This window comes from Trichechus manatus, unplaced genomic scaffold, assembly GCF_000243295.1.
Source record: "Trichechus manatus latirostris isolate Lorelei unplaced genomic scaffold, TriManLat1.0 scaffold00027, whole genome shotgun sequence".
Taxonomy (NCBI): Eukaryota; Metazoa; Chordata; class Mammalia; order Sirenia; family Trichechidae; genus Trichechus; species Trichechus manatus.
The window spans coordinates 15,648,362-15,674,095 of NW_004443963.1; the positions used below are offsets into that span (position 1 = coordinate 15,648,362).

Genomic DNA, 25,734 nt, shown 5'->3' on the forward strand with positions numbered 1-25,734 from the left:
ATTCTTAACAACAACAGAAAATAAATACAATAAATTATAAAGGAAAAAAAGAGGGAGGCAGGGAATGAGGATGTACAGATGTAGGTAGACTTGTGTGTGTGTGTGTGTGTGTGTGTGTGTTTGTGTGTGTGAGGTGAGTGAGGGAATGAATTATGTCAGGAAAGTCATAACTCTTGGGGCTTGAGGGGCTAACTGGCCACCCCCTTCCAGATTCTGAAGCCTGCCCACCTTTTTTCATTCATTCCTTCCTCCATTCATTCATTCAACATATACATATTTTTTAGTATGTACTATGTGCCAGGATTTACACAAATGAACAAGACAGGCAAAACCCGTGCCCTTGGGGAGGTACATTCTGTCAGGGAGATAGATCCCATAATACATAAACTGCACTACCTGTTTTAAAAAAAAAAAAAAATCTGTTGCCATTGAATCGATTCCAACTCATAGCGACCCTATAGAACAGAGTAGAACCGCCCCATAGGGTTTCCAAGGAGCAGCTGGTGGATTTGAACTGTCAACCTTTTGGTTAGCAAGCTGAGCTCTTAACAACTGCGCCACCAGGCCTCCAAAATTATAACTTCTATTGAATCAAAAAAAAAAAAAATGAAGCCGGGAAGGGAGCAGTGGCATCACCAGGGGAGTGTGTGGGGGGCACAGACTACACTGGGTGACATTGTCAGAAGGGGTGACACCAAAATAACTGTCTATGAAAATATCCCTGTAGTTAGTTATAACAACAAAAACATTTTTCATAAGCCCAGCTTACAGGTATCAAGATACCTATACGGCTAAAACTCTATGCTAATTTACTTTTTGAACCTTCTAATGCCCTCTGGTCAGAGCTGTCATTATCACCCAATTACAATGATGCTTCAAATCACATGGTTTCATCTGCACGTGCTGTTGCTTTTGTTGCTACTGGTGTTTGTATAGTCACTAATTTTGTCAAATTTTCTGGAGTTTTAGCTACAATATTGTGGTAATTAGTATTTGTGAACCTATATCAATAACTTTTTTGAGAATGAAGTAGTAATTAAAGGAAAAGAAGGAGTGATATACAGGAATTACGATTTATGGGTAACATTACTACAAAAAACATTAATTACCAAAGATTCTGTATAGTCTGGTACAGAAGGAGGTCCATGGGGGGAGGGTGACACCATGAGTTACCACATGGGTGACACCAGTTCTAATGATGACACTAGAAGGGAGATTAGAAGTGCCGGGGGCTGTGGGTCACGGGCTGTGGTTTTAAATAGTGTGGTCAGGAAGGGTCTCACAGAGAAGGTGGTGCTTGACCAAAATGTGCAGGAAGTGATGGAGGGAACCACGTGGTTATCTGGAACAAAAAGGCCCGGAGGCTGGGATGTGCTCAGGGAACAGGCGTGTTCAGGGCACACCAGAATGGAGTGAGGGAAGGAAGGAGGAGGAGGGATGAGATGGGGATCCATGGACGGTTCTGGGCAGAGGATGGGTCTAGCTGCTATCAGGGCGGTGGGGGGCAGGGAGCTGTAGGAGTCAAGGGCAGAGCAGGGAGACCAGAGAGGAGGCCATTGCAGCTGTCCAGGCGAGCGATGATGGGGCTTGGGCCCCAGTAGTGGCAGTAGAGGTGACAGGCGCAGCCAGTCAGATCTCCACCTTGTTCCTGTGGAGCAGGACTGGGGAGCATGGCCTGGCCTCCCTCAACCATCTTGTGCTTTCTGCTCTTTCCCGCTGAACTGAGCCCATCTCCCAGGCCCGGGCAAGGCAGTCGGCAGGTGTCTCGCTGTGGGCAGGGCTGGGCCAGTGAGCCAGAGACCTTTCTCCCAGGCTCCCAGCAGACCCATGCCTGCCCCTGGGGTGAGCAGGGAATACAGGACCAAGAAGGGGGCCCATCCTGGCTTACAGCTGGGGAGAGGGAGGAAATGGGATAGGCATGGCTGTCTCCATCTTACAGAGGAGGAAGTTGGGGCTTCGGGAGGTCAAGTGGCTTGAGTAGGGTCAGCCAGGTAGGAAATGCCAGAGGAAGGATTTGAACTCAGGGTAGGCTGACTCCAAAGACTGTCCTGGGCCAAAGCAGTGCTGGTGGCTGTCCTGGGTCGGTGGAGATCTGCATACACGAGGGAGGATGTGAGTGTATGCACGTGGGGGTATGAGGTGAGGGGCAGACAGATGTGAACAAATGGTGGCTGGACCCTGGAGAGCAGACATTGCTCCTGTCCCCTCCTGCCCCCACCTCAGCCCCCTCCAGGAGGTGGGTGCCAGCAAGGTCCCAAGTGTGCCCCCCACCGAAGGGGCAGAGCACAGAGCAGCCCCTCCCTCCCTCTCCCCAGGGACCCCATCAACCTGCAGGTCCTCCAGGCCTTCGTGGACTGCCATGAGTTCGCCAACCTCAACCTCGTCCAAGCCCTCAGGTGAGCAACTCAGGGGACAGAGGGGAGGAAGCAGGGCCTGGCCCTCGACAGTGGCACAGCCTGGGGGCTGAGGGCATCACCATGCACACTGTAGGACGGGGTTGGGCACAAAGGGTCAGGAACAAAGAGGAGGCAGCAAGAAGCAACAATTGATGAGGGCGAGGTGAAAGAATGCCTGCAGAATGCCCGCACCAGGGCCTGGTTCATTACACCACTATTATTATTATTATATTGTTTAAACACATTTAATCATTATAATCACAAAAAATCATTATTACACTACTATTATTACTCCCATGACTATTATTTTTTGGATTAGTGCTTGCTTTGCTTATTTTATTACTATACTTTAATACATATCACACTTATTATCCCTTAATATATTCAAATGAGGATTTTATTGTTGTTGCTCTTGTTTTTACAACTATGGGAAGCAGTACAGTATAAGGGTTACAAGCACAAACTCTGGAGCCCGACTTCTCAGTTCATATCCCAGCTCTGCCACTCATGCCATGTGTGACCTTGAGCAAGTCACACAAAAAACCCTCTTTATGCCTCAGTTTTCTCATCTGTAAAATAGGGATAATAATAGTCCCCATGTCATAGGGTTATGAGGACTAACTGAGCAAGTGCTTAGAACTGGCCCATAGTAAGTGCTTAGTAAGTATTGATGATGATAGTGGTGGTGGTGGTGGTGGTGGTGGTGCCTAGAAGATGGGCTCCTGAGAGGGGGCATTTGATTTGGGTTTTGAAGGGTGAGTAGGAGTGTGCTAGACAAAGAAGGAAGAAGCCATCACCACCTAGGCAGTGTGACCTTTCCTCCGACTCCCATGCCCTTTAAGGGATAAGGGGAGGTGGCTTGGGGGTCTCCCGTGTTCATTCATTAATTCATTCACTCGCTCATTCGACAAGGCTTTACTAAACAGCTCCTGGGTGCCCAGGCCTGTGCGAGGCCCGCAGGAGATGAGAGAAGAGCAGGCACAGTCCTTGCCCTCAGGGAACTTGTCTGGAAGCTGTGGAAATCACTGACTTCCAGAGCAGAAGGGAAGCTTAGGCTCCAGGGAAGGAGACCCAGGTTGGGGAAGGCACTTGACAGCACCCCAGTCAGATCCCAGGGCTGAATGGCCAGGCCGGGCGAGGCACCGAGCCTGGGGCAGTCAAAGGGTTCCTCATCCGTTGAGGCAGTCCTGGGCGGCGAGCAGTGCTGAGATCTATGTGTGCAGAGAAGAGGGCACATTCAGCTCCAGAATTCTGAAAGAAAAGGCATTTCTTGGATATGTATTACGTGCTTGGTGCCCTCGAGGACAAATCCTACTTAACCCTCCCATGAGCCTGGACAACAGGTCCAGATTCTCCCATTTGCAGGATAGAGAGAGAGACTGAGCCTGGGGAGGCAGAGCCTGGTTGGGGTCCCACCATGAGCCTCCACCCCCACTGCTGCCCACGGCCTTGTTCCTCCTGCAGGCAGTTTCTGTGGAGCTTCCGGCTGCCGGGAGAGGCCCAGAAGATCGACCGGATGATGGAGACCTTCGCCACTCGATACTGCCTCTGCAACCCGGGCGTCTTCCAGTCCACAGGTGCCAGGTGTAGGGTGGGACCTGGGACTCGGAACCCCTTCAGCACTACCAGGCTCTGATCTGCCTCCCAGGGCACCACAGCCAGCCAACTCCATCAGGCTGCCCCACACACCGAGATCCTGGGAGCCGAGATGTCTTGCTGAGTCCTCACTGAGCACCGGCTCCACACCAGGCCCTCTCTTGGGTGCCTTGAGTGTGGTCCTTGGGAGAGGAGGCAGGATGTGATGGCCCTGAGTGCTAGGGCAGCAGCAGCAATCACACCAATAAGGGGTGACCAGCCCTGCCTGGGGGTGGGGCTGGGCAGTCAGCAGGTCCAGGCTGGCTTCCCAGAGGAGGTGGGGTCTGAACAGGGTTTTGAAGAATGAATAGGAGTTCTCTAGGAGTCAAGGGAGAAAGAGGCTTTTTTGGCAGGAGTTTCAGTGTGATCAGTCTCAGAAGCATAAAGCAGCCTGAGTGAGGTGTAGGGGGAAGGGGGAGTAAAAACAGATCAACCAAAGTTGGTCTCCAGGGTTTCCCCCATAACCACCCCCAAGGTTGACCAAATGCCCATGCAGAGACACTCAGAGGACAGGATGGGAGAGGGGTCATTTTGCCTCTGACGCTGCAATAATAGCTAATGCCATTTATTTGGCACTTCACTGTGTGCTAAGTATCTGTCAACTGCAAAGCCATTTACTCCTTATATCATCTCTGTGAGGTCACTACTATTCTTATCCGTTCTTACAGAGTAGAACACAGACCCAGATGAAGTGACTTGTCCAAGGAAACACAGCCAAAAAGTGGTGGACCCAGGATTCAAACTCTGGTCTGCCTGACTCCAAAGTCCACAGTATTAACCACTTTACTGATGGACTCATGTCCTCAGAACCAGGATCTTCCCCTGCCCAGTGCTTGAATGCCCTCCGCAACATCTCCACCTCACATGCTCACACTCTGGCCTTGGCTTGGTTCCCTCCAGTGACGGGGAGCTCACTACCTCACTACCTGCCAGGGACGGATTACCCAATAAGCAAGGTATGCACGGGCTTACTTGTGCTTACTTACTGATCTGTAGTGCAGAATTTCACCTGTTTTTCACCACGTCTTTGAAACCCATGTGAAATTGTTCCCTACAGATTAGTAAGTAAACACAATTAAGCCTGTGCATACCTTGCTTACTGGTTAATCTGCCCCTGCTCACTAACAGCCTATAGAATCTAATGCGCCTCCCTGGAACTTCCCCACCTGAGTCCTTCGGAGATGGAGAGACAGTGAGCCTGAGCCCCATGCACTCCCCTGCGCAGCCACGTGAAGGCTTCCAGCCCCTCGACTCCCCTTCACTCAACTCATCACGTGCTCGAGTTTGAACACCTTCCCCTAAAGTGCAGTGTCCAGGACTCCCACATCAGCTCCCCTGATATCCCCGAGTGCCCCTTCTGGACACTGGGCATGGAGACTGACCAAGGTGGCCGAGGCCCCGCTCTTGTAGAACCCTCAAGCAAGCCCCTGGTCCCCCAGGTCCCCAACCACCTAGATGCGAGGGTGGGCCAATACCTTTCCCTTCCAGGCCCTACTCTCACACCCAGCTGTGTGTACTGATGGTGCTTGCACGGTAGTGTCAGGAGATATGGCTAAGCAGGACAACATTACAGCCTCCATGCGGGGGCAGCCTGGGGTCCCCCAGTGAGGACTCTGGCCCTCACAGAGGTCCCTGGCAGCCCTGCTGCTTCTCCAGCCTCATTTCCTTCAGCCCCCACCCCACCCCACTCCAACCACACTGGTCTCCCTCACTCCTTCACAAACCACAAAACGCTTCGCCACCTCAGGGCATTTGCACATGCTGTTGCCTTTGCCTGGAATGCCCTTTCTTGCCTCATCATCTGGCCGCAGGCCTCAGTTGCAAGACTTCCTCCTCCTCAGGCTGCCCTCTGCTCTCTCTCCCTTGTTCTCCCTCCATGCCCCCTGCCCTCTTCCTATAGAGCATTGCCCTGCCCTGTAGTTATATATTAATTTGGTGTTTGCTTGTCTATTACCAATCAGCTCCACAAGCCTAAACGTCCCACGAGGGCACAGACAATGTCAGATTTATTCACTAATGAATCCCCAGCCCATAGCACATAGTAGGTGTTCAATTAATATTTGTAGGAAAAAGGGAAAATTTTTTTAAAGCCCCAGATTTGAATCACAGTCCAACTAGTTCTTAATTTTGTGACCTTGGCCATGTAACTTAACTCTCCTGCCTCGGTTTCCTCATCTGCAAAATGGGGGTAGTAATGGTACCTGAAGGGGGCAGTGGTGGTTCAATGGTAGAATTCTTGTCTTCCACGTGGGAGACCAGAGTTCGATCCCTGGCCAGTGCACCTCATGCATAGTCACCTATCAGTGGAGGCCTGCACATTGCTATAATGCTGAACAGGTTTCAGCCGAGCTTCCAGACTAAGACAGACTAGGAGGAAAGGCCTGGTGATCTGCTTCCAAAAAATCAGCCAATGAAAACCCTGTGGATTACAATGGTCTGATCCCGTTGTGCAGGGGGTTGCCGTGAGTTAGGGGTCAACTCTGGCAGCTAACAACAGCAACAGTACCTGCCTCACAGGGTTGTCTTGGGGATATAAAGAGTTTAGCACAGGACAAGTGCCCACCACGCTAGATGCCACTGATGTCAGAGGTGGAATCATAGATGCTTTAAAACATAAAGCTACTTCAGAGATAAACCTGAGACTCAGGGAAGTCAGGTACTTCCCCAAGGTCAACAGGAGAGCTGGGGACACAGTTGGGCTTCCCTAACTCTGGATCCAGGCCTAAATGTAGCACAAAAGACCCAGAGCAGCAATCACCTCTCTCCCAAGCCATCAGCCCAGCCTCCCTCGCAGGCACGTGAAAGTCTGAATAATGGAGCGGGAGCTCGGCTCCACAACCCACAATGCCAGCGGGATTACAAAGCAGCGCGTGATTAAGCCCTGAAGAGTGTTGCCAACAATAAGTGTTCTCCAAGTTCCAAGCAGGCAGAGAACAGAGTGGGCAGGGGGGCTGGAAGGGCTCTGCGGAAGGAGGGCTGGGCTGGAGCTGAAAGAGAGCAAGGGTTTAAATAGGCAGAAAAGGGAAGGGCAGGGCATGCCCAGCAGGGAACCCAGTGTGTGTGAACCAAGGCACAGGGTGGGAGGGCACTGGGGGCTCAGAACATGACCAGTGAAGTTTGTGGGGAGCGGGGGAGCTCAGTAAAAAGTGCAGGTGAAGCTGGACCTCAAGCACCAAGCCAGGAGGCTGGGGTGAACCTTCAGGACCCTGAGGCAGGGCAGGGGCTGCAGATTCTTGGCCCAGAGGAGGGGTCAGGGCAGAGAAGGGGAGGAGTGACCAGGGCCAGGACTGTGACCACTGTCTCATCCCACAGACACCTGCTATGTCCTGTCCTTCTCCATCATCATGCTCAACACCAGCCTCCACAACCCCAACGTCCGGGACAGGCCACCCTTCGAGCGCTTTGTGTCCATGAACCGGGGCATCAATAACGGCAGTGACCTGCCTGAGGAGCAGCTGCGGGTAAGAGGGGTGTGGCCCACCCAGCTCAGTCCCTGGGCCTCCGAGAGGGCCTGTCCTTAGATAGATAGCCCAAGAGCGGCTCTCTGAGGTAGACCACTTCAAGAGGGCCTTGTGCTGAGATAGACCACTCAGAGAGGGGGCTTGTCCTGAGACAGACCACTCCAAGAGGGGCCTGTCTGAGATAATCCATTCAGAGAGGGGGCCTGTGCTAAGATAGACATTCTGAGATGGGCCAACCAAGGAGAGCTCCTCCTGAGATAAACCACCCCAAGAAGTGGCTGTCCTGAGATAGACCACTCCAAGAAGGGACTGCTGAGAGAGACCATGCCAAAAGGGGCCTGTCTGAGATAGACCACTCAGAGAGGGGACCTGTGCTGAGATAGACTACTCCAAGAAAGGACTGTCCTGAGATAAACCACTCAGAGAGAGGGCCTGTGCTGAGATAGATCATCGTGAGAGGAGACAGTACTGAGATGGACTCCTGTGAGAGGGGACTGTGCTGAGATAGACCATCCTAAGAGGACTTGTCTTTAGATGGGTACATGGAGCACTTGTCCTTATATGGACCGCATAAGAGGGGTTTCTCTGAGATAGACCACTCCAAGGACTGTCCTGAGACAGACCACCCTGTGAGGCACTTGTCCATATATGGACCACATAAGAGGGACTTCTCTAAGACAGACCACTCCAAGAGGGGCCTATGCTGAGATGGACCACCCAGGCTGGTGACTGTCTTGAATGGGCCATCACAAAAGAGGTTGGTCCTGTGATAGATCTTCTCAAGAACAGTGCCCATCTTGAGAAGGATGTCTGGAGACAGACCACCCAGAATAGTCCTCCCAGACTTAGACCCTTGGGGTACTCTGAGAAGCATCCCTTCACCCTATTTCTTAGAATCCTGGATTATTCATCTCTCAGTGTGTCAGAGTCAAAAGTCCTCAAACTCTGCACTCAGATCCTTTTAGAGAGCAGGAGACTGAGATCCTCCTCAAGGCACACATTAGCCTGTGGCAGAACCAAGCAGAACCCAGGCCTGGTGTCTCCCCATCAAACCCTCCCTCACCCCTCCATAATATACCAAGCCCTGCACTCGGTACGGGGAACCCAGGGATGAATCAACCACAGGCCCTATCCTGCCCAAGTTTTGGTCTGGTGGGGAGATGACAAATATGTGACTAACAACTCCTTCATGAGTCACACTGTGCTGACCACGGAACACAGCTATGGAGACACAGAAGACGTTGCTAGAATTCTCCTGGAGGTGGGAGAAGGGTGGCCTCCTGGAGGACTTTACAGAGGAGGTGATGTTTGAACCGGGCCTTGATGGTTGAATGGGAGTTTTTCCAGAGGAGAAGCAGGGAAAGGGCGTTCTGAAAAGAGGAAGCTGCCAGAACCCAGGCCTGGCTAGGTTGGGAAATGGGGCTTGTCTGGGGTGGGTGTATGTGGACGGTGATGGGCAGTGGGTGGGTCCAAAGGGTCAGGGCTTCAAATGGCAGCCTCAGGGTCTGCCTGCTTCCTATAGTACAGAGCTGAGAACAGTTTGTAAAAAAAAAAAAAACGGGAGTGAGAGATTCCGAGGCTGGTGGAGAAAACAGGAAATGACAGTTCAAGGGCTAGTCCCCTCCAAGATCAGGCCCAGCAGGGAGGGGAGGAGGGGCATGAACCCCACCCTCCTTAGCACCCTATCCACCTCCTGCCTCAGAAGTCTGGGCTGGAGCCTGAGTCTTGAATGATTCTGGTGGCCCTCATGTTTGAGAACCCTGATACCCCTAGCCCACCACCCGATTTGATCCCTAGAGGAGAAAGTTTATCATTGTTGGGGGTGGGGGGGACTGCCCAGGCCAAATCCCATCTCCCCCAAGGTCTCCTGGGTGACCTTGGCCATTAATCACCCTCTGCAAGTCACCATTCCCTCAGCCAGGAGAATGGGAATAATAACGCCTGCGTCACAGAGCAGCCATGGGTAGTAATTAAAAAATAATGTAAAGGGCATCGTCTCTGCCAGGTATATAGCACAGGCTTTAAATGGTGGCTTGTGTCACTATTAGGGATAATTAATTAAAAGCACAGCACTTAGCCAAACACCTGAGAAGCAGAGGCATTTGTGCTGCTGGTGGCACAGAGCAGGGTACACCTACCTGTCTGGCAGGTAATGAGTTAAGTACATCTGCAGCCCCAGCCCTGCCTGATGCCCAGGTGCCCACATGATTGTGCTCAGCCCCCAGTGAGCCTTCTTCAGCTTCTGCCTCCTTAGGTATTTTTCTCCATTCAAGCTTTTTGTTAATAACAATGTGCTGCATTTGTATAGAGCTTTGTAACTTTCTTCTCATAGAGCTTTTGGGTCTATTATCTCAATTTAGCTTCAAATTCTGCCTGGGAGGTCGGTCGGGAAGGGTTTATTATGCTCTTTGGCTGCCAGGAGAGGCAGGCATCTGGTCGGGAAAAGGAGAGAGCGCGAGAGGCAGAGTCATATGCAAGTCCTGGCCACACCGCTTTTGGGCTATGTGGCATCTTGTAAGTGGCTTGACCTCTCTGAGCCCCCAGCTCACTGGATTAATCGAGAAATGTCAGGTATTTAGCAAAATGCCTGGTAGTTGGAGTGGCTCATTAAGCCAGAAATTTCCCAGAGCATGGTCAAAGAGAACCACACAGGCTTGGACCTTGCCATTCAAAGCTTACACGTATGGATTTGGGGGCCGTCTTGCCCCCTCTCCCGGCCTCATTTTCCCCTTGTGTAAAGCAAGGACTCAGCTTTAAGCACATTCAGATATTCAAAGTTCACAACTTTGCAGAAGGTTTCTCCAGAGAGTGACTCCAGCTTGAGCCCATTATGAAAACTAAATTTCCACAGATCCATCCCCTAAAGAGAGGTCAAGCCAAGGCCACACAGACCATGAGGGGTGCACATTGGGAGTGGGCGACAGGCAGGTGGATAGGAGATCAAACCCCAGCTCTGCCCTTAAGGCTGCATGACCTTGGGTGTGAGCCTCAGTCTCATCTGTGAAGGGGGCTAACGACACTGACCTCACCTTGTTCCCCCCGAGAAGCTGAGATGAGCTGAGATAAAGCACATGGAATACCTGGCACTTGGCAGGAACCTAGAAATGCTGAGAGAGAAACCACTCACCCTGAGAGAGTGGGAGGGGTCAAGGGTGGAGGAGGGGAGGGAGAGAGGACAAGAACACAGGAGGGCTCTCCACCGTCTCCTGTTACAGGTGGAGAAACTGAGGCCCCAGCAGGGGAACCGACTGCCAGCCCAGATGCCTTCTGCAGCTGGCAGCTGGACTCCTGGGTCCTTGTCCAAGCCCTGCCCCCACAGGCTTGGAGACTAGACTGCTTCACCCCACATCTCAGGGAGAACGGGCAGAGGAAGGGGTGTCATCAGGCTCCGGTCACCCATCGTCCTGCCACTGCTCCAACACACACACAAAGCACATGCACACACACACACGTGCACACTGCCCCCACAAGGAGAGCTCTGAATCTACCTCTCCCCAAGAACAGTGGGATCAGAGCACCCGGCCCAGTCCAGGCAGTGGGTCTCAGTGACGGGACCCCAGGGGCCAGCTCCTACCACAGGAGGACCCCCTGCTGTCCTAGGTCCTCCTCTCCACTGAGGCAGGAGCGGGTGCAGAACTCCAATCTAATTGCCTCCCAGGACTCACAACTGGTCACTGCCAGAAGGGGTATAAGCAGTAAGTGTTGCAAGTGGAACCTAACAGGGAGCCTCGAACCTTGGGCTACTCCCCCAGGGCTTAGAGACTCAAGACTCTGTTGCCATTGAGTCAGTTCCAATTCATGGTGACCCCATGTGTGCCAGAGTAGAACTGTAATCCATAGGGTTTTCAATGACTGATTTTTTCAGAAGCGAATCACCAAGTCTTTCTTACAACGTACCTCTGGGTGAACTTGAACCTCCAACCTTGGAGTTCACAGCTGAGTGCTTGACTGTTTGCACCATCCAGGGACTCCAGGCAGAGTGGTGTAAACAATTGTAATACTGGTGAGGGCAGCCAGTTATCAGAACTGCCCGTGTACGGGACACAGTTCTAACTAAGCACTTTGTCTCATTAAGTCATCCCAACAACCTTGGGCAGCAGGTACCATCCCCAGTTTACAGCTAAGGAAATTGAGGTCAAAGAGAGGTAGCTGGCCAGTGGTCTCATAGTCTGTGAGGAGTCTAGATTTGAACCCATGACTATCTAACTCCGGAGCCTTCAGTAACATCAGGACTCAGTTCTCCTTTCCTCTGTGTTGGCTTTCCTCTTAGGCAGGCTCTCCCCAAGTGATGGAAGAGATGCCCAGGCACCTCCAGGCTTCCATCTTACTTAGAAGCCCTCTTTCGCAGCAGTTCAAACAAAAAGACCCAGAATTAAGGCTCATTGGCTGGCTGGGGTCACATGACCTTCCATGTGCCAATCCTGAGGCCAATAGGATGAAATGCTCTGACTGGCTAAGACGTGAGTCACTCGCCCACTGCTGGAGCCTGGGGAAGGGGGTGTCAGCCCTTCTGAGCAATCTGGACAGAAAGTCAGGGAGAGGAAAGCTGGAGGAAGAGGGGGATGGGAGGGATGCAGGGCCAGCCGAACTACTGGGAGGTGGCCATTGTATTTCTGATCACGTCCACCCAGCCGGAGGAGACAGCTGGGCCCAGTGGTTTAGTGGGGGCGGGTGCAGTGGTGTGTTCTTTCAGAGAAGAGGCTGGTGTTTACAAGGTTCAGGAAATGTGGGTGAACTGAGCTGTTTTGTTTGTGGGGGCAGAATGTACCAGGCTGATAAGGGGATCACAGAAGCTGCCGGGTCCCCCTGTGGGTTTTGTGGGTCTGAGGCCCCCTCTCTGCCCCTGCTTGCCTCCTGGGACTTCCAAATATTTCTATGGTGACAGCTTTGCTGACAGCCTTCCGGTGGCAGGCACTTGTTCAAACAGCCAGCGAACACCACTTGGGAATTCCCAGGGCTGTGCTGGGCCTGGGTAGGAGAGGAGAGAGGGGCTTCTGGACTGTTCTAAGGGGTGTAGAAAGAGAAACTGGTCCCTGCTCCTCCCCACCCTACACCCCCACAGCCAGAGTTGAGCCCCCACCTCTGTCAAGCCCTGGAAAAGATGCTTCAGGCCTGCACCCCTAAGCTCCCAAATCAACATGGACCTTAAAAACCAACAAACACCATTTCTAAAATCTGGGAAATCAAACAATACTAGTGAAATTTTTCAGTTAAAAATCTCCAGGAAACCATCTGAACAGCAGCACACACAAATGCAACCAAAGGAAATGATTTAATTATCAACGGAGACACAATATTGTGTCTGGTTTTAATAAGCAGAAAGAAACAGTTTTCAATCTGTTTTTTTGAAACACTTGGAAATCTGGGCAAGTTGTTCATGGAACCCCAGTCCTCATGGTGGGGATTCAGAAAACACAGGCATGATCTAGCACTCACATCTACAACTCACTCACAAGGAGGTCCCAGCCCTGGCTTGCATATCTTCAGTGACAAGGAGCTCATTACCCTCGAGGTCACTCCTTCCGTATTTCAGCAGCTCTAACTGCTAGAAAGTTCTCCAAAGAGAATTGAAATCTGCTTCCTTGGAACTCCTCCCCCAGCCCCACAATTGGAGCCCACCCAGAATAGGTCACTTCCCTCTGCCTAGGAAAGGGGTCTTTAAGAGCTGAGGTCAGCAGCCCGCCCTTGAGTCTCCTTCTGCCGGGCCTCTCTACACGGGGCAGCTGATCCCCCTCCTCCCTGGCAGCTCCTCTGGACAAGCCCCACTTACCTGTGTCTCCCTCCCGCCCCCGACCAGGGGTGCACCTGGGAGACTCTGCTACTGCACCTAAAAGCGGAGGGGACCCTTCCCCATGGGCATTGTCCAAGAAGGCCCTGACTCCGGCTGCTGTGCCCCAGAATGTGCATGTGTGTGCCTGTGTGTGTGTGCATGCACACATGCACAGGTAAAAATGTGTACGGGGTGTATGGGTCCCAGCCAGGGTGTCTTTGTCTCCAACACTCCCAGACACAGGGATGACAGTCCAGAACTCACTCATCTGCCCTGAAAGAGCAGCTCTAGGTGGTCGGGGCAAAGAGGGGGAGGGAGGGGGTGTACTCCCTCCTCACCACCTTCCCCTTGACTTGAGGAGAGAGGAGGGGCTTCTGACCCCTGTGTAGTCCAGTTACTCCCCCAGAACCCAGGGAGGTTAGTAGTGTTCTCTCCATTTTTCAGATGAGGGCACAGCAGCTCAGAGAGGTTGAGAAGCTTGCCCAGGGTCACACAGCCATTGAGTGACTGAGCTGGGGTTTTCACCCAGACTGTCTGACTCCAAAGCCAGTGTTCTTGTCCTCATATGTCAAAGTACTGACACATTGTGGGGGCTTGTGGGCAGGGCAGAAAGTGGACTCTCTGAGATGCTGAACTTCACTTTCTCTGCCCGACAGTAGCATGTGGTCTGGGGGAAGGAGTGACACTGGAGAGCGGGCAAGGCCAGCCCCAGCGAGAGGAGGGGCTCCAAGTGGGGCTGGGGAACCAGGGAGGGTTTCACCGAGGGGGACCCAGGAGCCAGCCATGAGCTAGCAGGAGAGGAAGGAGTTTGCCCAGAGGTGGAGTGACCTGGCCACAGCCACACAGGTCAGGTTGGCCCAAGCCCCTCACTGGGGTGGACAGACGTCACAGCAGATCCTTCCCTCCCTTCTCTCGGCAGAACCTCTTCGACAGCATCAAGAGCGAGCCCTTCTCCATCCCAGAGGACGACGGCAATGACCTCACTCACACCTTCTTCAACCCGGACCGGGAGGGCTGGCTGCTGAAGCTGGGTGAGAGGCTGATGGGCACCCACTGATGCACATATGTGTGCCGCTGATGCACACGCACGTCAGCACATGTGCTGGCATGCACACTCAGGCACATGCCTGCACGTGCAATGACTTGCCTACACATACATGCACATGCGGACCCACGTGCTGAAACACGCACACACGGGCACACTCTGGCACACGCACTGACACACATTCATGCACACATAGGCACACAAGCTGACATGCCTGCACACTCATGCATATGTGCTGACATGCACACTCATGCACACGCAAGCACACGCACTGACATACACATTGGCAAGTGCCCTGACACACATTCATGTACGTCCCAGCACACACGCTTACACTCACATGCAGCCTTGGGGTGGAGTCAGCCTGGCCCCAGGTCCCGACCCCAGCACCCACCCTGCCCCACCCTGCCCCACCCTACCCATCCATCCAGAGAATGAGGGGGAGGCAGCGGGGAGAAGAAAGCGAGCGGGAACTCAGGTATGAGAGGCACACAGATCCACAGACAAACACATCAACTGCAGTTCTGGTTCTCCTCCCAGAGGGCTGGGCTGAGGCGTCTTGGTGGGAATTACCATTTATTCAGGACCTACTAAGTGCAGATGAGGCCCTAGCCTCTCACTCAGCCCTGCCTTGGGGTTGGCACTCTGAGGAAGCCAAGGCTCAGAGAGGTTAGGGCACCTTCCCCAGGCCATACAGCCAGCAAGTGGCAGATGTTGGTGGGTGGAGGGCTACATGCCCCTGAAGGAGGGGAGGGTGTGCCGCAGGATGTGACTCAGGGAGCCTCTCCTCAAGATGCCTGGGGGGCGGGAGGGCCTGCCCTCAGCAGCAGCGTCTGGGCCTCAGCCCTGCAAGAGGAGCCGTGGGTGGGAGCTGCGGTGGTGGGCGCTGCGGTAACGGCTGCTGCAGTCTCTGGCAGGGAAACCGCAGGCCCCAGCCATCTGCCCCTGCCTCCCACACACTCCCGGAAGGCTCTCTGGCAGGGGAGGCCCAGCAAGGGGCAGCGGCCTTTGGAGGCAGGTGAGGTCGGATGCCTCATGTTGGAGCAGGGGCCTCACCTGGATGGCCTCCAGAACCTCCTCTGTGCCTGGCACTGTGTCAGTCCTGCCCAACACCCGCCAGATAACCATCTGAGCCCTCCATCTCTCCACGCTGACTTCCTTGTCTGTCCCTCCCCTGCAGACTGCTGGCCTCCCTCTTGCCCCAACTACTTGCTCTCAGCCCAACTTAGGCAGGAGAGGGGCCTCTGGAGCCCACAGTACTGGATTCAAAGCCCAGCTCCTCCATCCGTGTGCCAGTGCTCAGGCTCCTCAGCCTCAGTTTCTACAGCTGTGAAATGGGATAAAAATCACTGGGAAGGGTAAATGTGTAGCAAAATGGCCAAGAGCTTGGGCTCTGGAATCAGGATGCTTTGCTGTGGGCCCTTGGGCAGGTAATTTAGCCTCTTTGTGCCTCAGTTTCCCCATCTGTAAAATGGGGTTGATAATGGTTCCCGCCTCATAGGTGGTTATGGGATTAATAAGTAAATACTTGTTTAAAACCTCTAGAACAGTGCCAGGCAAATGAAAGATGAGATGCTTAGCACAGCACCAGGCAGGGAGCAGGTCAAGACATGAGCCCAGGGCTGACAGTGGCGGCAAAGTACAGAGAATAGCAAGTTGCTGTCCCAGGGCCTGATCACAGGAGAGCTTCGAATGAAAGGTCAAGCAGCTCAGGGGGAGCCTGGGGTGATGGGAGCTGTTAAGGTTTTTGAGTGAGGAAAGATGGACAAGGGGGGAGTGGTGGTGGCTAGGGTGCTCAGGTGGAGGCCAGGGGAAGGTATCTGAGACCCTGCTCTTCCAGGGAGGGAGGGTGTCGGTGGCCCAGGGAGGGGCAGGGCCTGGCTGAACACCTATCGGCCTCTTGCAGGGGGCCGCGTGAAGACGTGGAAACGGCGCTGGTTCATCCTGACCGACAACTGCCTCTACTACTTTGAGTTTACCACCGTGAGCTGGGGTCCCCTGAGTGCCACCCTGGCCCTGCCTCTCCCCACTTTTCCCCCTTCCCACCACAGCAGTCAACTAACAGAGCCTGGGGACCCTTTGAGATCATTCAGTCCACCTCCACTCCCATTTTACAGATGGGAAACTGAGGTACAGAGACAGGGAGGAGCTCGGCCAAGGTTCAAGGCATGGCCAAGGCTTAAAGATGGCTCTTTTAGCTCCCAGCCAAGGCTCTCCCCCCACCCTCCAAGGCTGGACAGAGACTGGGAAGATGGGTTCACTCCTCTTCGGGTTTAGGAAGCCCGACGAGTTCACGCCCTGCCCTGGCCTCCAGGCTCCGTGTGCCGACTTTGCCTTTCCCCCTGCAGGACAAGGAGCCACGAGGGATCATACCACTTGAGAACCTCTCAGTCCAGAAGGTGGACGACCCCAAGAAACCAGTAGGTGTCAGGGTGGGGGCCTGAGGCCAAAGCTGCTGGGGGATTTCCTAAGACAGGGAGGCTAGGGAAGACTAGACACTCAGAGAAGCTGCCCTGCAGCTCAGACAAGCAGCCAGTGCCCCCTCCCGCCATCCCCTGCAGGACACACCCTGCCCTCAAGAGACGCTTTTTCTCTGAAAGACAGCTACTACTACGCACACTGAGCACTTAGTGTGTGCCAGGCTCAGCCTATCTCCCAATCTCGCTATCTTGATAAAACCTCCATTTGACAGATGGGGAAACTGAGGCTCAGAGAGGAGCAGTGACTTACTCAAGGTCACCCAGCCAATGTCAGAGTCAGGATCTGCGTGATAACTGAGGCCATGCCCTTTGATAACATTGACCTGCCCCAGGGTCCGAGGGCAGCCCTGAGCCAGGCAGAGGGTGTGGTGGGCTCAGCCGCCCAGTCCTCCCACCCCTGCCTTGTCCTTACCTGCCGGCACCCCCCACCTGCCACCCAGTTCTGCCTGGAGCTCTACAACCCCAGCTGCCAGGGCCAGAAGATAAAGGCCTGCAAGACAGATGGTGACGGCAAGGTGGTGGAGGGCAAGCACGAGTCCTACCGGATCTCGGCCGCCAGCGCCGAGGAGCGGGACCAGTGGATCGAGGCCATACGGTGAGGGGCAGCTGGACAGTGGGGACGAGCCTGCTGCAACCTTCCAGAAGCCCCTGCTTCTCTTGGGGCCTGTCTGCTTACCTGGAAAGGGGCTAATCTGTCATTTCCCTCCTGATTCTGGCGTGCAAACCCCTTCCACCTACATCCCATGAGCACCTCCTGTGTGCCCAGCACAGGCCTCGGACACAGGGATGTGAGACGCGACTTCACAGGATTGTTGTTCATGAGAGATATTGCTTGTAAAGCTCTTTGCACAGCTTGCACTTGGTGGGTGCTCGGTGAATGGCGCTCTGGACACCATCAGCATCCGAAGTGGGATGCTGGCAAGGATTGTACCTGGTGCAGGTGGAGGGAAGGGCCTTTCAGGTGAAGGATCAGTGTGGGTAAAGACAAGCAGGCAGGTCAGTGTGGGGCCTGCCTGGAGAGTATCCCAGAGTCCCGGGGAGTGGGTGCTGGATGGCATGGGGCCAGGTAGCGTGGGGGCTGGGCAGGATGGGGGCTGGGCAATGTGTGGGGTCAGTGCAGGCTGGGCAGGGTGTGGCCAGGAAGTCCAGGGCCAGGCAGTGTGGGGGCCGGGCAGTGTGGGGTCAGTACAGGCTGGGCAGGGTGTGGCCAGGAAGTCCAGGGCCAGGCAGTGTGGGGGCCGGGCAGTGTGGGGTCAGTGCAGGCTGGGCAGGGTGTGGCCAGGAAGTCCAGGGCCAGGCAGTGTGGGGGCCGGGCAGTGGGAGATGAGGCTGTAGAGGATGGCAAGGCCTTGGTTGCCATGGTGACAAGCTTGGGTTCCTCCTGGGGGGCAATGGGGGCCACAGCCAGGTAACGGTGTGGTCAGGTAGGAAAAGCCTCAGTTGAGGGCCTAGCTTTGAGGTGCCAAGTTGGACGGTGGAAGGCCAGATGTTGTCATCATGGACCGGGGAGAGACCTGGGGGTCTGAAATGAGGCTGGGATGAGGAGGAAGTAGCCATACTCCCTCACAGAGTGATCATGTCCACCCTCTTGAGGCCGGATGTTACCCACAAGAGGCAGCGGGCATTATTTTCCCCGTTTAGAAACCCAGAAACTGAGGCCCAGAGAGGAGAGGGACTTGCCCAGGGCCACAGCTCATGATCGGCAGGGCCAGGACCAGCAAGAAAGTCTGCTGGCACCTACCCAGCGCTCTTCCCACCTCCAGCTAAGAGCCATGATGGGAGCCCAAAGGAGGTGTCCAGGGACCCGCTGGGGCAGAATCCCCAAGGCTCTCAGGACCCGACCCCGGGCCTCACTGGCTTCAGCCCTGCCCCGGGACGCTGGGCTAGGCTCACAGCTGGACTCGCCCTGGCTCCATCCTGGTTGGGATCATCTGGCCCTCCCCCTGCAGTGGGGCAGGCCAGCACTCCCTGGGAGTCCCAGGCTCATGGAGACGAAGACTCCACGACCACCAGCTCAGCCCTGAAATTCTTTCTCCCACTCTCATTCCAGAGCCAGCATCACCCGCGTGCCCTTCTACGACCTAGTCTCTGCTCGAAAGAAGAAGATTGCCAGCAAGCAGTGAGCTTCCTGGGGAGGTTGTGCTGGGGGCTGGCATCCTGGGAACCCCACGAAGTGTGGTACCTGGAGACCCATCTCTCACCCCCAGTGCACCCTTTTCTGGCCCGCAGATGTCAGCTGACAATGGGGCAGGAAGCAAAGCTCAGGAGGCTGGGTGGGAGCCCCCCAGGCTCAGAGTCCGGCAATGAGGCCCCATTGCCCCCTGCCCCAAGTCCACTACAGTAAAGGGTAAGGAAACTAGCCTGAGGCCCGGCACCCTGTCCTAATTTCTGGGCCTTAGTTTCCTCATCTGTGAAATGGCTCCTTGTACCCTGAAATGCTGTCATTCCTCCAAGTAGGAGAAGCCTGGAAGTCCCTGAGCGTTTCCTGTCCTCAGCGAGGCCTCTTCCTTCAGCTGGGGGAGGGTGTTAATCTCTGCTTGCCCCTTCCCTGGCCTCGGCTTGGGCTTGGCCCTCCCTGCCTGAGCAGGGCTCATCACATACATACCTTAGCCCCACAGACAGGGCGCCTGGAGACACCAGGAGCTTGGGCCCCAGGGTTCCTGTCCCGCCTTCATCGTCAACTCACTGTGTGCCCTCTGCTACGGCATGCTTCTTCTCTGGTTCTTGGCAAACAACGTGCTTGGAATACAGATGTCTTGGCCCCTCTGGGTGCTACGGCTATTTCTCAAAGCCCACCTTGGATGCTGGGTACCGGCACCACCCCCACCCCCCAGGGTGGCAGAAGCAGTCCCAGTGCGGGACCCCAACAGTGGTGAACTGGCCAGCCTCCTCCTCTCCAGGCGTCTCTTCTCCACGGAAGGCCAGGATTGCACTGGGCCTCCCCCAAGGAGCTCTCGGGTGGAGAGCGTCCACCTGTTTACTGAGCCGGGGCAGGGTCTGAGTGGAAGGTTGCCAGGGAATCAAGAGCAGAAGTGAGCTCCACCTTTAAGGAAGTCCATTTGAAGGACAGGGGCAGTTGAAACCCCTCAAGGAAATGGCAGAGAGCATCCCAGACAGACGGGACTCAAGCAAGACTGGTGGTTCAACCAAGAGGCCAAGAAGACTGTGCTTTGTGAGCTGTGGCTATCAGAAGGGCTGCCTGGAGGCAGCACCTGAGCTGACGAGAGATGCAGGGCTCATGCCTGGAGAGGCAGAGTCTCAGCCACAGCTTCCCTGCTGGACCACTAGCCAGGGGCCTGTGGCAGTGAGGGACAGCCCCAGTGAGCTCCAGGGTCCCAAGACCCTCTGCAGCAGCCCTGCCAGAGTAGAGCTGACATCCTACCCTAGGCAGGCAGCTCTGTCTCCAGGTGGGACCCAGCCTGGAGGAGGATTCCATGAACAGGCTGCTTCTCAGAAGCACTTCTCACTCCCTCGCACAGGCCCCGGAGAGTCCCTGGAGGGAAATTCCCTGGCGGGGGAACAGCAAATGGAGCTGACTCTGCCCCACTGCCAGCCTGTGTGGGCGAGCAGAAGCCAGGTGGATTCCCCAGGAGGAGCAGCAGCTCCAAGGGCAACCCCCCCACCCCACACCCTTCCACAGGGTCGGGACTGCTCAAGAATGGAGTAGCTGCCTTGTGACATGATGCGATTCCTGTCCCTGGAGGTGGGCAAGCATCTGGTAATGATACTGCACCATCAAGGGTCGGGGCTGGTATCTGCAGGAGCATCCAGCAGAAGCCTTGCTGAACATCTGAGGAATTCTGCAGATCCCAGCCTGGGAGATGAGCTCCACCTCTGTTGCCCTGTTTGGCCCATAAAGGGGCAGCCAGGAATTGTGGAAGGAGAACTGGGCCGGGAGTCAGGAGGCCAGAGGTCCTCTCCTGCCTCTGGCACACACTGGCTGTGTGACTTTGGCCCACTCCTTGTTGTCTCTGATCCTCGGCTTCCTCCTCCACCACTAAGTGGGTAGAATCAGTGATTTTCTGGGTATGAGCAGCTATTCTGGAAATCACTCATAGACGAGAATAAAGCTCATGATCCAACTCGTGCCTGGGGCTCTGTCCTCTCCATGGTCATGTCTACCACCCCAGGCCCCACCTTAGTCTTTCACACCAAATGAGGGCAAGAGGGTCAGACTGGGCAGGGTAGGCTCTGGAACCTTGTCCTCGGAGGCACTGGGGCTGCTGTGCTAGACAGAAGTCCCCAGCAGCTGGGCCACAAGGACACAACTCCTGTGGGGCAAGGGTAGTGTGAGCTAGTTCTGCCAAGCTCAGAAAAATGCAAAAGAACTTTTTAGCAGGCAGCGCTGACCAGAAATGGAAAAGGCTGCTGCTTCAGGAGATGGGTGATAAGCTCTCTGTCACTAGAGGGATGCAAGCCCAGGCTGGCTTAAATAATGACTTGGCATGCTACAGTGGGCCTTGAATTTGGTAACCTTCATTTATTTGTGCTCTCAGCAAACATTTACTGAGTGCCTGCTGCATGCCAGGCACTGTTCCAGGCACTGGTGGAAGAAGGCAGAATCCCTGCCTACATGGGGCTTGCATTCTATGACTCTAGATAGCCACCTTAGAATGTGCAGGGCACCCAGTTAACCCCATGCCCTAACCCAGCCACCTGCCTGAAATTCCACCATTTGAATGATCAACTTATCCACACATTTTTTCATTCAGGCCACGCTTACTGAGCACCTACTATGTGCCAGATTCCACGCACAGAACCAAGGGTCTAAAGATGATCAAGACAAAGCCTCTGTCCTCAAAAGGAGCTCAAGTCTATGGGGAAGACAGGCGTAAACAGCCAGTTACAGCCCAGGTGACTTGTGCTAGAATAGAGCCAGGTACAGGGGCCAGCAGAGGGCTGGGCTGGGCTGAGCTGGGCAATCTGGGGAGGCTTCTCAGACGAGGCAGCCAGGCTGTGCACTTGCTCAGTGCCTCACACACAGTAAGTAGGTGCATAATCATTGCTGGTTAGACCGAAGTCAGCTGATGAAAGGTGCTCTGGGCTCAGCACCAGCAAGGGCAAATGTCTGGAACCACAGGAAACTGCGAGAACGTCGGTGCTGCTAGCGGGTGGGGAGTGGCCTGAGAGGTGGGCATGGCCTCCCTTGTCACCATCCCTCGGTCACCATCGGGAATTGGGCGAGTCCGGCTCTGGCTTATCGGCCCAGACCCCTTGACTCTGCCCACCTGCCTGACATTCTGCTACTCCTCGCTCTGGGCAGCAGGGGGCTCCCACCACCCATGGATGAGAGGTTCTGACACCACAGCCAGGCTGGGGCCCTGACCAGCAGCCCCTCACAGGGTCTGTCGGGCCTCTGTCCAGAGCAGAGTCCTGGCCTGGGCACGCGGTGGGGGGAGGGGAGAGTGCAGCTGGTCCACTAGGGCCTGCGGGCTCAAGCAGTCCAACAGACACCCAGGGCACCCCCTCCCACCATCCCTGAACACAGTCTCCCCTACTCAGCCTGGGAGGTGGGATACTCCAGCTCTCTCACCTTCTGGCTGTGGACACTGAGTTAGTTGCTTACCCTCTCTTAGTATTATTTTCCTCCCTGAAGGATTGAACCAGTAAGTTCCATGACACAAACCTTTAACAGGGACTTCTGTGTGCCAGAGGGTCCCAGACATGGGTGCAACGCAGCCCCTGCTCCAGGAGGAATGGAGGCAGACGAGCAGAAACCACAAAAGTCACTTACTGCAAAAGGCCACGGGGGGCGGCAGTGAGAGCTGTTACTCTGGGACCCTAGGGCCTGGGTTCAAGGCTCATCTCTACCACTTATTCTCTGCATCTTAAGCAAGTTTCTTAAGCTCTCTGCACCTCAGTTTTTCCATCTATAAAATGGAGATAATTAAATACATGCAAGTCCTTAGAACAGTGCTGGAAACCTACTCAGGGTTATGTAAGTGCTTCCCATTATAAGGCAGACTGTGTGCCTGCATGGAAATACAGGACAGTCTGGAGTCACTGGGGAGGGAAGATTCATGGTGGAGGTTAAAGATCTTTGAAGGCTTCTTGGAGGAGGTGCCCAGAAAGATTAGCTAAGTGGAGGCCTGGGCCTTCCAGCCAAAGGGGCCAAAAGGAGACAAGACTAGGATGCAGAATAAAATGAGGTCTTTCTGGGACTTCCTCGGCCCCAAACACAAGACCCAGGGTAGGGCAAGACTATGGTGGACAAAGAGGATGCAAGGTGGAGGGGGGCTGGGCCCTGGCCAGCGCTGAGCTTTGCGCAGGATGCTGATTGAGCTCTTCCTCCTCTCTGACGGCATGAAGCCCTGCCTGGGGATTCAGGAACACTCTGGATGGCTGAACAGAGGCCATCCCAACATGGGAGCAGACAGCCCGGCACAGGACTGAGGCCCTGGGATGGAGCAGGAGAGGGCAAGGGAGCTGAAAGGGCATGGAGGTCCCCTGCCAGGTCTCCAGGGTATGGTAAAACCCCCATCCTGAGCCCTGATGACCCAGAGCTGGCACTGGGGCCCTGTACCCTGGGTGCCAGGGAGGACAGCAGATGGGGCGGGGGCAGCCAGGAGTTGAGTGGCAGGTGTGAGAGGTCTGGAGAAATTGATTTATTAGGGACAATGAAAGGAGCTAAATATGTTTGCCGGGCTCAGCGATGACTCAGGCTTTCCCCAGGGGTCCACAAAGCTAGAGCATCAAAGAATTGAAGGCAGTCCTCCTCCCACCAGAGCTCCGCCCACCGCCCACCTCGGGCTCCTCCTTCCAGCCAGAGAAGGACCACCTCTGGAAGGTCCTGAAAGTCTGGCCTCCCCTGGCACCAGGGACCCAGCCACTCAGCCAGCCTGCCCCACTCCCATCCCGCCGGCCACCAGACGTCACCCAGGATGGTTGAAGAGCAAAGCCTGGAAGTGGGACACATCTCGAAATCCTGGCCCTGCCCCAAGGTGCTGTGTGACCTTGAACAAGTGGCTGGGCCTGTCTGGACCCACACCCCCCTGTGTAAACTCCCAGGGAGGTGGTGGGAATTTGATGTGGTGCAAGATATGGCACCTAGCATGGTGCCGGGGCTCCCTGGGGGATGTTCAGCCAGCTGCCTCCCCTCCCAAACCCCCGCCCCTGCAGAGAGGGCTGGTCCCTACCAAGCGGCCCCTCCACCCCCTGCCAGTCTGGCAGCATCACTCCACCCGATTCATCTTCCTCCAGACAGCAGTGAGCATAGCCTCCTCCTCTGCCTAAAATCCACAACTTCCCTCCAGGAGAAATGCCAGACTCCGTGGGGCCTCACTGGGGGAGAACACACTGGCACTCCAGGCTGGGCTGGCGGTATAAGGGCTCCGGGAGAAACAGCGATGAATCAGAGGCAACTGCAGGCCGGAGGCAGGGGAGACAGGAGGAAGCAATGACCTCAAGTGAAGGTGGCAGTGATAGGGATGTGGATGGGAGCCTGGGGGTGTGGGAGGGCTGGGGAGACATCTGCCAGGCAAGGGGGGGCACTCCTGATATGAAATACAGAGCCCCAAAACAGTGAAGAGTTTGGCATGTTGGGGAAATGTTGAAGTCTTCACTGGGCCTGGAGGGGCCTGCCCCTGGAACAGGAGGGCTTCAGGTAGAACAGAAGCTGGGCATGGATTGGAGGGCCAGAGCAGTCAGGCTTCATCTGGCTGGCACTGGGGAGCTGAGGAAGGGTCAAAGCAGAAGAGAGGCAGGGTTGGGGCTTTTTTGGGGGCATCCCTTTGTCTGCTTGTCGTGGTGGATTAAGGAGGCCAGGTGTCCACCAGGAGCCCAGAGGAGGTGAGTGAGGGATAGGGTGGTAGCTGGGGTAGGACCGGAGCAGCATGGCTTTGAGGGTGGGAGGAGGAGGCCTGATGGGCCCCCAGGATTAAGATTTGTGGGAGGCTTGATGGGCCCCCAGAGTTAAGATTTGAGGACACCCAACTGGCCCAAGAAAAAACAGGTAGGAGTAAGGTTTGGAAAGAGGGGGAAATGAACAGGGTCACACTGAGTTTGAGGACCATCTCTGGGGGCCTCAATTCCAGTTAACTATTGCTCTTTACAAGTCTCGTCAAGCCCTGCCTCGAAGCGGTGCGGTGTGGACCGCTAACGAATGCAAGGAGCCTGGCCCCCACCAGTCTTCTGCAAACAGCTGCTATTCCCCAGGTGGTACAGCGGCCTAGGTGGCGCAAACGGCTAAGCGCTTCACTACTAGGCAAAAGATTGTTGGTTCAAACCCAGCCAGAGCCGCCTCAGAAGACAGGCCTGGCGATCTGCTTCTGAAAGGCCGCGACCTTGAAAATCCTATGGAGCCGTTCTACTCTGCACACACAGGGTCGCCATGAGTCAGGAGCAACTTGACGGCAGCTAACCACAACAAAAACACAGGTGGAATAAACTGTTAACGTGTTCGGCTGTTAATCAAAAGGTTGGAGGTTTGAGTCCACCCAGAGGTGTCTCAGAAGAAAGGCCTGGCATCTGCTTCCCCAAAATCAGCCATTGAAAATCCTAAGGATCACAGTTCTACTCTGACATACGTAGGGTTGCCATGAGTTAGGGGTCGACTGGATGGCAACTGATAATGGTGTTGTGTTCATGATGGGGTGTCCCTAGGGGCCTGAGATCGAGGGCTCTGGACAGAAGCACTATAGGTAATGGGTGTTGCCGGTCTCATCCTTCCAGGCCCAGCCGAAGCCCTTCTCCAGCAGGAATCCCTCCCTTCCTTCTCCAGCAGGAAGCCCCCAGCCCCCAGGGATCCTTCGGGACCCTGGAGGTTTCAGAAGAACAAAGGGTGCTAGCTATGGAACCTCCAAAGGAGACTCAACACCTAATTTTGTCCCAACTCAACATGTGTTCACAGTTTTGGTCTTTAGTGAGCTGGCTTCATGGTCTGGGGCTGCCGGGGCTCAAGGAGAGCAGAGTTCCAGGTTCTGTTGCTGGGCTCAGGTCCCCCTCTCCC

At 54.9% G+C, this 25,734-nt stretch overlaps 1 protein-coding gene across 2 annotated transcripts in view; it reads left to right on the forward strand.

The window, feature by feature from the left end:
• The window catches only part of CYTH4 (cytohesin 4), a 42,028-nt gene extending 18,350 nt beyond the window's left edge, over window positions 1-23,678 (forward strand). For both annotated transcript variants that reach the window (XM_004373828.2, XM_023729043.1), the window contains exons 6-14: window positions 2,316-2,396; window positions 3,861-3,973; window positions 7,344-7,492; window positions 14,182-14,293; window positions 16,214-16,290; window positions 16,656-16,727; window positions 17,228-17,382; window positions 18,838-18,906; window positions 19,017-23,678. In XM_004373828.2, the coding sequence (XP_004373885.2) occupies window positions 2,316-2,396; window positions 3,861-3,973; window positions 7,344-7,492; window positions 14,182-14,293; window positions 16,214-16,290; window positions 16,656-16,727; window positions 17,228-17,382; window positions 18,838-18,906; window positions 19,017-19,131 (943 nt within the window). In that variant the 3' untranslated portion in view covers window positions 19,132-23,678. The remainder of the gene's footprint in view (window positions 1-2,315; window positions 2,397-3,860; window positions 3,974-7,343; window positions 7,493-14,181; window positions 14,294-16,213; window positions 16,291-16,655; window positions 16,728-17,227; window positions 17,383-18,837; window positions 18,907-19,016) is intronic.
• Window positions 23,679-25,734: the final 2,056 nt, after the last annotated feature.